The sequence below is a fragment of the Erythrolamprus reginae genome, chromosome 1 (assembly GCF_031021105.1).
Source record: "Erythrolamprus reginae isolate rEryReg1 chromosome 1, rEryReg1.hap1, whole genome shotgun sequence".
Taxonomy (NCBI): Eukaryota; Metazoa; Chordata; class Lepidosauria; order Squamata; family Dipsadidae; genus Erythrolamprus; species Erythrolamprus reginae.
Window position 1 is genome coordinate 422,084,889 of NC_091950.1, and position 11,044 is coordinate 422,095,932.

Below are 11,044 nucleotides of genomic sequence, written 5' to 3' on the forward strand. Positions count from 1 at the left end.
ACAAAAGATTTAAGTGCCAAAGCCCACTGCAACAACATAGCCAAGAAGGCTTCAAGAGTTGTAAACCTAATCCTACATAGCTTCTGCTCTGGCAATCGCACACTACTTACCAGAACTTACAAAACCTTTGCCAGACCCATCCTTGAATACAGCTCATCTGTTTGGAACCCATATCGCATCTCAGACATCAACACCCTTGAAAATGTCCAAAGATACTTCACCAGAAGAGCCCTTCACTCCTCTACTCGAAATAGAATACCCTACGAGACTAGACTTTCAATCCTGGGCCTAGAAAGCCTAGAACTAAGACGCCTTAAACAAGATCTAAGTATTGCCCACAAGATCATATGCTGCAACGTCCTGCAAGAAAGGAAAAGAAGGAGAGAGGAAGAAAAAGACAGAGAAAGAGACAAGAGATAAAGAGAAAGAGGAGAGGAGAGTGAGAGTAAAAGAGAGAGTTAGAGAGGGGGAGAGAGAGAAAAAGAAAGAGAGAAAGAAAAAGAGAGAGAGACCTGGAAAAATGGTTGCTTTGAGAACACTTTGATTCAAGGTCTTACCCCAATATTTGTATTATACACAATGATATCCAGTAACGAGTTTTCTGAAGTGGTGTCCAATTCTGTGAGGTCATAAAGGGAGGACTGGACGGGGCCGTAAGCCCAGTCGGTGAACTTCCTGGAAAGGCTTCGGATGGGTTTCTCCTTGATTTCTCTGCTGAGAATGTACTTCAGAATCTAAACACGGCCCAAGTCAAGAAGAGAACAGGTTAAGAGTCCAGGGGGCGTAAAGACAAGGAAGGGAGGGTCTCAAAAATCCCCTCAAATGCCACCCCCCTTGCTCCTTTAGAAGAAGTGAAAGTTGATCCTTGCACCGGTTTCAAATTTGCACACTGGCATAGTTGCCATTGTGGCAGTGTTACTCAACAACAACTAAGCCACGTGGACCTCTACTCCCAGAATTCCCCGCCAGCATGCTTTAAGATGGGTGGACTTCAACTCCTGGAATTGTCCAACTAGCTTTGTACACAGAGAAATATTTTATTATTTATTTATTTATTTATTTATTTTGTCCAATACACATTGAGAGTTTTAGTGGGTATATATCTATATATACATAGTAAAATACATGATGAAGGTTACAGAGAAGATACTCTGCACACACAAAAAAGCAAACCCCCCCCCACCAAAATCCCTCGCGTGCAGGCTCCAAAATCGTGCGGGATTTGGGTGGTTTTTTGCTTTTGCACATGCGCGGAAGCATAAAAATTGCCGAAATCTCTCGCGTGCATGTCCTCCTGTGAGAATTTGCTTCCTGCACATGCCCAGAAACAAAATCTCACTGGGATGCATGCGCGCGCGTTGGATTTTGGTGATTTTTTTTCTTTTGCGCATGCGCGAAAGCATTTTTTTTTTTGCCAAAGTCTTTCTCACGTGTGTCACCTTGTCAGAATTTGCTTCATGCTCACGTGCAGAAGAAAAATCTCACTGGGGTGCATGCGTGCATGTCGGAATTTTGTGGGGGGGTTTCTTTTGCGCATGCACAAAAGCAAAAAAAAAGAGCCAAAATCTCTCTCACATGTGTCACCTTTTGAGAATTTGCTTCCTGCTCATGCGCAGAAGAAAAATCTCACTGGGATGCATGCGCGCATGTCGGACCTTGGTGATTTTTTTCTTTTGCGCATGCACAAAAGCAAAAATTTTTTGACAAAATCTCTCCCACGTGTGTCACCTTGTGAGAATTTGCTTCTTGCACATGCGCAGAAGAGAAATCTCACTGGGATTTGAGACCTGAAGATGCATACACAGCGCACCGATAGCGGCATCCCCTGCCTGGTCGTAAGTCTCTTTTTCCATTCCCGTTGTAACTTTGGACGGTCACTAAATGAACAGTTGTAAGTCGAGGATTACGTTAAGATCGGCCTACCTCTAACTTCCCCGTTTTGGCTGCCAGCTGCAGAGGCGTTAAACCATCTTTATTCTTCATCATCTCCAACTCCCGGCTCCTGCTTTTCAAGAGGATGGCGTCGTACATGCGCCGGACGAAGTCGTTTTGAGTCTTAAAGTCTTCCGCCACGGTCACCAACGCATGGAGGATATTGTTCCCTCGCGCATCCTGGGAGGTGATGTCGGTCTTGCTGTTCTCCATCAAGAGTTGGACAATGTCCGGCTGGTTGGTGCAGGCTGCTAAGGCCAGGGGAGTCTCGCCTGCAAACAAGGGGTCAAGGGGTGGGATTTCAGAGTCAATGGTCACAAATGTCCTAAGTGAAAAAACCCACTGCAACAACATCGCCAAAAAGGCTTCAAGAGTTGTTAACCTAATCCTATGTAGCTTCTGCTCCGGTAATCTCACACTACTCACCAGAGCATACAAAACTTTTTATTTATTTATTTATTTATTTATTTATTTATTTATTCATTCATTCATTCATTCATTCATTTATTTATTTATTAGATTTGTAACCCACCCACCCGCCCAAAACTTTACTCTTAGACTAGTGATGGCGAACCCATGGCACGGATGCCATAGGTGGCATGCGAGCCATTGCACTAGCTCAGCTCCAATGTGCATGTGTGTGCCAGCCCTCCTCCGAAGATGATAGATAGATGACAGACAGACAAACAGATGATAGATAAATGGAGAGCGAGAGAGTGAGAGAGGACATAGGTAAAGCTGGATAGGCAGATAGATAGACAGACAAAGAACAAGAGAGATAGAAATAGACAGACAAATAAGAGATAGGTAAGGATGGACATATAGGTAGACAGAGAGACAGAAGGACAGAGAGAAAGAGTTAAGGACAGGTGGATGGATTTCTAGATAGGAGAGAGATAAGAAAGAGAAAGAAAGAAAGAAAGAAGGAAGGAAGGAAGGAAAGAAAGAAAGAAAGAAAAAGAGAAAGAAAGAAAGAAAGAAAAAGAGAAAGAAAAGCAGATAGAGAGAGAAAAGATAAATAAATAGATAAATAGACAGAATTTGGAATGCAATACACATGCAAGAGATGGATCATTGCTTGAGAGCAGTTTGAAAAATGATGCGTTAATTTGACTTAAGGAAAAGTTTGAGAGCTTCTGCATGTTATCCAAACACTCAAGTATTTCTCTGCCAAGCAGGGAATAAAACAATTATGAAGCCAACAATCACACATTAATTTCACGAGACGGAAGAGGTAAGATTGATCAGCGATTGTTGAAATAACATTTTCTTGGTCATGTTTCATTTGTACCAACCACACCTTGATAAATAACACAAACTATCGTGATTAAATCTTGATTTATTATTTAAGATGTTGTTATTATGATGATGCATTTTTCAAGGGGTGGAACAAACACAACAAAGAAAACATAACAAATTGGAATCCAGTACAATTCCCTATGCCAGGAAACAAATCTTAATATTAAAGGAAGATGGGCGGTTAAGAAACACGCAATATAAACAAAGCAAACCAAACCACAATGTTATGACTTTTAAAATCATACACTGCAGTTAGGACCACAAAACAAAATTAGTCGCTAAGTCAGGTCAATCACAAACTGACATGCTTTGCAACTGTCATAACCTAGGATAAATGCTAGGCTAAATTATGATCACATCATGTCAAAGATGCACTTTTTGGTCATTGCTATCCAGTTGTTGCCATATGATATGATATGATATGATATGATATGATATATTTTATTTTATTATTATTTTATTATTATTTTATTTTATTTTATTTTATTTTATTTTAATTAATTAATTAATTAATTAATTGAATTTATATGCCGCCCCTCTCCGTAGACTCGGGGCGGCTCACAGCAATGACAAAGAACAATGTAAAATACAAATCTAATTTTTCAAAGAGCTAAAAACCCATAATTTAAAAAACATACACACAACATACCATACATAAATTATATAGGCCTGGGGAAGATGTCTCAATTCCCCCATGCCTGACGACAGAGGTGAGTCTTAAGGAGCTTACGGAAGGCAAGGAGGGTGGGGGCAACTCTGATATCTGGGGGGAGCTGGTTCCAGAGGGTCGGGGCCGCCACAGAGAAGGCTCTTCCCCTGGGTCCCGCCAGACAACATTGTTTAGTCGACGGGACCCGAAGAAAGCCATCTCTGTGGGACCTAACTGGCCGCTGGGATTCGTGCGGCAGAAGGCGGTCCCGGAGATATTCTGGTCCGATGCCATGAAGGGCTTTATAGGTCATAACCAACACTTTGAATTGAACCTTTTCTTCCTTTCATATATCTTTTCCTCTATTCTCCATGGACGTATTTTATTCTTATATCTTTTCTTCTATCCTTTCTTTGATATACAGTATATTACTACATGTTACTCTCTTCAACCTTCATTGTGTATTGGACAAAATAAATAAATAAATAGAATAAATTGGACCAAAGTCGCCCAGCTGACATTCATGCCTAAAGCAGGACTAGAATTCATTGTCTCCTGGCGATTGGTCCAAAGTCACCTACTCACCTTTCCTGTCTAAGCCAGGACTAGAACTCATCATCTCCTGCTGATTGGCCCAAAGTCACGCAGCCGACATTTATGCCTAAAGCAGGGCTAGAACTCCCAGTCTCCTGGTGATTGGCCAAAAGTCACGCAGCCGGCTTTCAGGACTAAAATGGGACTAGAACTCCCAGTCTCCTGCCTGATGCCTTAACCCCAAACTTGTGACTCTAAAACCTTGCAAACTGGAATACTGGAGGAATACATGGAGTGGTTGGCCACCCCCTCTGCCTTGACCCATTGGTCAGGTCCTCTCCACCATAGCTCAGCTTCCGTCAGACCCTTACCAAAATAAAAGCCTTCGTGTTTGCGTTTGGGATTGAAGAAGACGCCCTGCGCATGGGCGTTGACATCAGCTCCTTTCTCGATCAGGGTCTGAGTGATGTCGTACTGACGCCTCTCGATGGCAATGTTCAGAGCCGTCTGCCCTGCGGTGGAGAAAGAAAGCCAGAATCGTCGCCTTGGTTTGCAAGTCTCCATAGCAAAAAAAGAAAATAATAATAATGATTCAAATTGGTGTTTCTCAACTTTGGGCACATTAAGAGGGGTGGATCTCCACTCCCAGAATTCCCAGCTAGCATGCTCTATCTATCTATCTATCTATCTATCTATCTATCTATCTATCTATCTATCTATCTATCTATCTATCATCTATCTATCTATCTATCTATCTATCTATCTATCTATCATCTATCTATCTATCTATCATCTATCTATCTATCTATCATCTATCTTTCTATCATCTATCTATCTATATATCTATCTATCTATCTATCTATCATCTATCTATCATCTATCTATCTATCTATCTATCTATCTATTATCTATCTATCTATCTATCTATCTATCATCTATCTGTCTATCTATCTTTCTATCTCTATCATCTATCTATCTATCTATCATCTATCTATCTATCTATCATCTATCTATCTATCTATCATCTATCTATCTATCTATCTATCTATCATCTATCTATCATCTATCTATCTATCTATCTATCTATCTATCTATCTATTAATCTATCATCTATCATCTATCTATCTATCTATCTATCTATCTATCATCTATCATCTATCATCTATCTATCTATCTATCTATCTATCTATCTATCTATCTATCTATCTATCTATCTATCTATCTATCTATTGTTAGAGTTGAAAGGGACCATGCAGGTAATCAAGTCCAACCCCCTGCCTGAGACAGAATCCTAAAGCACCCCAGCCAGGTGGCAGTCCAATCTCCTCTTGAAAGTGTCCAAAGTTGGGGAGTTCACCACCTCTGCAGGCAGGTTGTTCCACTGATTGATCGCTCTGACCGTCAGGAAGTTCTTCCTTAATTCTAGGTTGAATCTCTCCTTGGTCAGCTTCCAGCCGTTGTTCCTCGTCCGACCCTCTGGTGCTCTGGAGAATAGAGTGGCCCCTTCCTCTCTGTGGCAACCCCTCAAGTACCTGTATACAGCTATCATGTCCGCTCTGGCCCTCCTTTTCTCTAGGCTATCCATGCCCAGTTCCCTCAGTCTCTCTTCGTAAGTCTTGGTTTCTAGTCCCCTAATCATTTTGGTTGCTCTTTTCTGCACCTTCTCCAGAGTTTCAATGTCTCTTTTGAAGTGTGGTGACCAGAACTGGATGCAATACTCCAGATGTGGTCTGACCAGGGCGTAGTAGAGTGGTATTAATACTTCCCTGGTCTTGGAGTGTATTCCCCTGTTGATGCAGCTTAGGATTCTGTTGGCTTTTTTGGCCGCTGTTGCACATTGTTCCCTCTAAGAAGGGAGGACTTCCATTCCCAGAATTCCCCAGCCAGCAATGCTTTAAGATGGGTGGACTTCCACTCCCATGTTAGCCGAGCAATTCTGGGAGTTGAAGTCCACACCTTTTAAAGTGGTTTGAGAAACCTTGATTTAGATGATAAAACCTCCTTTGCTCTTGGACTCTCTGTGATCAACAGGATGTCCATTTATCCGATGGTGGTTTCTTCCATTTGAACCTTTCATCAAGCTTCTCTTTCCAAAATTACCTTTCGGGAAGCTTCTTTAGGCTTATAATTCACTTCCTCGGGTAACGCGTGGTAGAGTTTTCCCTGCCCACTTTGGACACTTATGTTATGACGTTAAATGTTGTTGTGGCTATGACACACTAGGGGTGTTGCTAAACGTGGTTAAGCTTTTACACAAACATTGGTCTACCTAACCAAACTTGCTTTCCCCCCCCCATTTTCAAGGCTGAAACAGGGGGTTGGGCTAGATGACCCCGAAGGTCCCTTCCAGCTCTGTTCATCTGATCTGATTGTTGATTCATTGCACTGGGAAGGAGGCTATTTTGACTTTTTTGTCCCTCTAACGTGGATTCCCCTGGTAAGGGCAGTTGCCTTTTAAAAGGAATTAGTAACAGATCCTGACCTGAAATCTTAAAGTAACAGTTAGTTGTTTGTTCATTTTTTTGTTGATTGATTGATTGATTTGACTTCTTTGCCTCCCAATCCCAAAGGACGCAGGGCGGCTAATAACCTTTGTTAGTTAGTCTACGATTTAATCTATAGTTAGTCCTAAATTTACAGCCACAATTTATTTATTTATTTATTGCAGTGTTTCCCAACCTTGGCAACTTGGAGATATTTGGACTTCATAGAAACATAGAAGACTGACGGCAGAAAAAGGCCTCATGATCCATCTAGTCTGCCCTTATACTATTTTCTGTATTTTATCTTAGGATGGATCTATGTTTCTCCCAGGCACGTTTAAATTCAGTTACTGTGGATTTACCAACCACGTCTGCTGGAAGTTTGTTCCAAGGATCTACTACTCTTTCAGTAAAATAATATTTTCTCATGTTGCTTTTGATCTTTCCCCCAACTAACCTCAGATTGTGTCCCCTTGTTCTTGTGTTCACTTTCCTATTAAAAACACTTCCCTCCTGGACCTTGTTTAACCCTTTGACATATTTCTGTCCTCCAGACTCTACAGATTGAGTTCATGAAGTCTTTCCTGATACGTTTTATGCTTAAGACCTTCCACCATTCTTGTAGCCCGTCTTTGGACCCGTTCAATTTTGTCAATATCTTTTTGTAGGTGAGGTCTCCAGAACTGAACACAGTATTCCAAATGTGGTCTCACCAGCGCTCTATATAAGGGGATCACAATCTCCCTTCTTGTTATACCTCTAGCTATGCAGCCAAGCATCCTACTTGCTTTTCCTACTGCCCGACCACACTGCTCACCCATTTTGACACTGTCAGAAATCACGATCCCTAAATCCTTTTCTTCTGAAGTTTTTGCTAACACAGAACTGCCAATACAATACTCAGATTGAGGATTCCTTTTCCCCAAGTGCATTATTTTACATTTGAAAACATTAAACTGCAGTTTCCATTGCTTTGACCATTTATCTAGTAAAGCTAAATCATTTGCCATATTACAGACGCCTTCAGGAATATCAACCCTATTGCACACTTTAGAGTCATCGGCAAATAGGCAAACCTTCCCTACCATTCGCTGGCTGGGGAATTCTGGGAGTTGAAGTCCAAATATCTTCAAGTTGCCAAAGTTGGGAAACATTGATTTATTGGACTTTTATGCTGCCCCTCTCCGAGGACTCGGGCCGACTCTCAACATACAATAAAAACAATACATAACATTTTAATTCCAATTAATTAAATATAAAATATAAAGTAAAACATGGAAACATGGAAACATAGAAGACTAACGGCAGAAAAAGACCTCATGATCCATCTAGTCTGTCCTTATACTATTTCCTGTATTTTTATCTTAGGATGGATATATGTTTATCCCAGGCATGTTTAAATTCAGTTACTGTGGATTTACCAACCACTTCTGCTGGAAGTTTGTTCCAAGGATCTACTACTCTTATAGTAAAATAATATTTTCTCATGTTGCTTTTGATCTTTCCCCCAACTAGAGCATCAAAAACAGTCTTTCCCATTCAATCTATTTCTCTCAATCCATTCGTTGGCCAGGGGACAGAATCTAACAGCCCTAAGCCTGGCGGCATAAGTGAGTCTTGAAACTCTTGTGGAAGATAAGATAAAATTGAGGAAATAGCATAAGGGCAGAATAGATGGATCATGAGGTCTTTTTCTCCCGTCAATCTTCTATGTTTCTAACTCCCTGAATTTTGATCATGTGACCATAGGGACACTGCCAGGGTCGTGTGAAAAATGGTCCTAAGTCACTTCTTCCAGTGTTGTAACTTCGAACGGTCACTGAATGGACTGCTGTGAGAAACAAAAGTACATTTCCATTTATCTCCTGGGTGAATTTCTTACTAGATAGAGGGTTTTCAAAACATTTAAATATGTGAAAGGGTTAAATAAGGTCCAGGAGGGAAGTGTTTTTAATAGGAAAGTGAACACAAGAACAAGAGGACACAATCTGACGTTAGTTGGGGGAAAGATCAGAAGCAACATGAGAAAATATTATTTTACTGAAAGAGTAGTAGATGCTTGGAACAAACTTCCAGCAGACGTGGTTGGTAAATCCACAGGAACTGAATTGAAACATGCCTGGGATAAACATAGATCCATTGTAAGATAAAATACAGGAAATAGTATAAGGGCAGACTAGATGGACCATGAGGTCTTTTTCTGCCGTCAGTCTTCTATGTTTCTATGTTTCTATGTTTTGTGTGAGTGCTAACAATACCATGTTTTCTCTGCTACCCAACTGAAATATAGGTGGTCCTCGACTTACAACAGTTCATTTAGTGACCGTTCAAAGCCACAACAGCACTGAAAAAAGTGACTTACGAACATTTTTCACACTTACGAACGTTGCAGCAATTTCCAGGGTCACATGATTTACCTTACCGATGCTGGAACAACTGACTCACATTTATTATTATTATTATTTATTATTATTATTATGACTCGGGGTTATGTGATCCCCTTTCGCAACCTTCTGACAAGCAAAGCCATTGGGGAAGTTGGATTCACTTAATGCCCATGTGACTAACTTAACTACCACAGGGACCGCCCTCTGCTACACGAATCCCAGCGACCAGTTAGGTCCCACAGAGTGGGTCTTCTCCGGGTCCCGTCAACTAAACAATGTCGCTTGGCGGGACCCAGGGGAAGAGCCTTCTCTGTGGCGGCCCCGACCCTCTGGAACCAACTCCTCCCAGAGATTAGAATTGCTCCCACCCTCCTTGCCTTTCGTAAGCTTCTTAAAACCCACCTCTGCCGTCAGGCATGGGGGAATTGAGATATTCTTTCCCCCTAGGCCTTTACAATTCTATGCATGGTATGTCTGTATGTATGCTTGGTTTTACAATAAGGGTTTTTAACTGTTTATTTATTTATTTATTTAATTTATTTATTGGATTTGTATGCTGCCCCTCTCCGGAGACTTGGGGCGGCTAACAGCAACAATAAAGCAGTGTACAATAGTAGTCTGATGTTAGAAACAATTAAAAACCCATTAATATAAAAAACAAAACATACATACATACATACATACCATGCATAGAATTGTAAAGGCCTAGGGGGAAAGGGTATCTCAGTTCCCCCATGCCTGACGGCAGAGGTGGGTTTCAAGCAGCTTACGAAAGGCAAGGAGGGTGGGGGCAATTCTAATCTTTGGGGGAGTTGGTTCCAGAGGGCCGGGGCCACCACAGAGAAGGCTCTTCCCCTGGGTCCCGCCAAGCGACATTCTTTAGTTGACGGGACCTGGAGAAGATCCACTCTGTGGGACCTAACTTGGTCGCTGGGATTCATGTAGCAGAAGGCTATTGGATTATATTGGATTGTCATATGCTGTTTACTACTGTTGTTAGCCTCCCCGCGTCTACGGAGAGGGGCGGCATACAAATCCAATAAAATCAAATCAAAGCAAACAATGATTCGCTTAACCCCTGTGGCAAGGAAGGTCATAAAATGAGGCAAAACTCACTTAACAACAGTCCCGCTTAGCAACCAAAATTGTGGGTTCGATTGTTGGCCATAAGTTGAGGACTCCCTATAAACCTTTCGGAGCCTTTCCAAGGGTGCACCGGGGGAAATATTTGTCTGACGTTGGTTTTATTTTTGCAAAACTTCAACCTTGGCGCCAATACCTCTGTAGGCTTCCTCCGTGTAGGCTGCGTTAATGAGTTTTTCAAGGATTTGATTTTCTTCCGCAAACGACAGCAGCATATTCACAATTTCTTTGGTGTTCTGGTTGATGTTTAGCAAAGCTTTCATTAGGCAGGTCTTCCCGGTATCGGACGAGGTCATTTTATGCATCAGATATTCTGCAAAATAGAAACATAGAAACATAGATTGACGGCAGAAAAAGACCTCATGGTCCATCTAGTCTGCCCTTATACTATTTCCTGTATTTTATCTTACAATGGATATATGTTTATCCCAGGCATGTTTAAGTTCAGTTACTGTGGATTTACCAACCATGTCTGCTGGAAGTTTGTTCCAAGGATCTACTACTCTTTCAGTCAAATAATATTTTCTCACGTTGCTTTTGATCTTTCCTCCAACTAACTTCAGATTGTGTCCCCTTGTTCTTGTGTTCACTTTCCTATTAAAAACACTTCCCTCCTG

General features: G+C 41.4%; 1 protein-coding gene across 5 annotated transcripts in view; it reads right to left on the reverse strand.

Annotated features, from left to right (window-relative positions):
* Window positions 1-10,736, reverse strand: part of TRPV3 (transient receptor potential cation channel subfamily V member 3) — a 33,626-nt gene extending 22,890 nt beyond the window's left edge. For all 5 annotated transcript variants that reach the window (XM_070735405.1, XM_070735406.1, XM_070735403.1 and 2 more), the window contains exons 1-4: window positions 10,564-10,736; window positions 4,786-4,926; window positions 1,924-2,204; window positions 558-734 (exon numbers count right to left, since the gene is read on the reverse strand). In XM_070735405.1, coding sequence (XP_070591506.1) covers window positions 558-734; window positions 1,924-2,204; window positions 4,786-4,926; window positions 10,564-10,732 — 768 coding nt within the window. In that variant the 5' untranslated portion in view covers window positions 10,733-10,736. The remainder of the gene's footprint in view (window positions 1-557; window positions 735-1,923; window positions 2,205-4,785; window positions 4,927-10,563) is intronic.
* Between the last annotated feature and the right edge of the window lie 308 nt (window positions 10,737-11,044).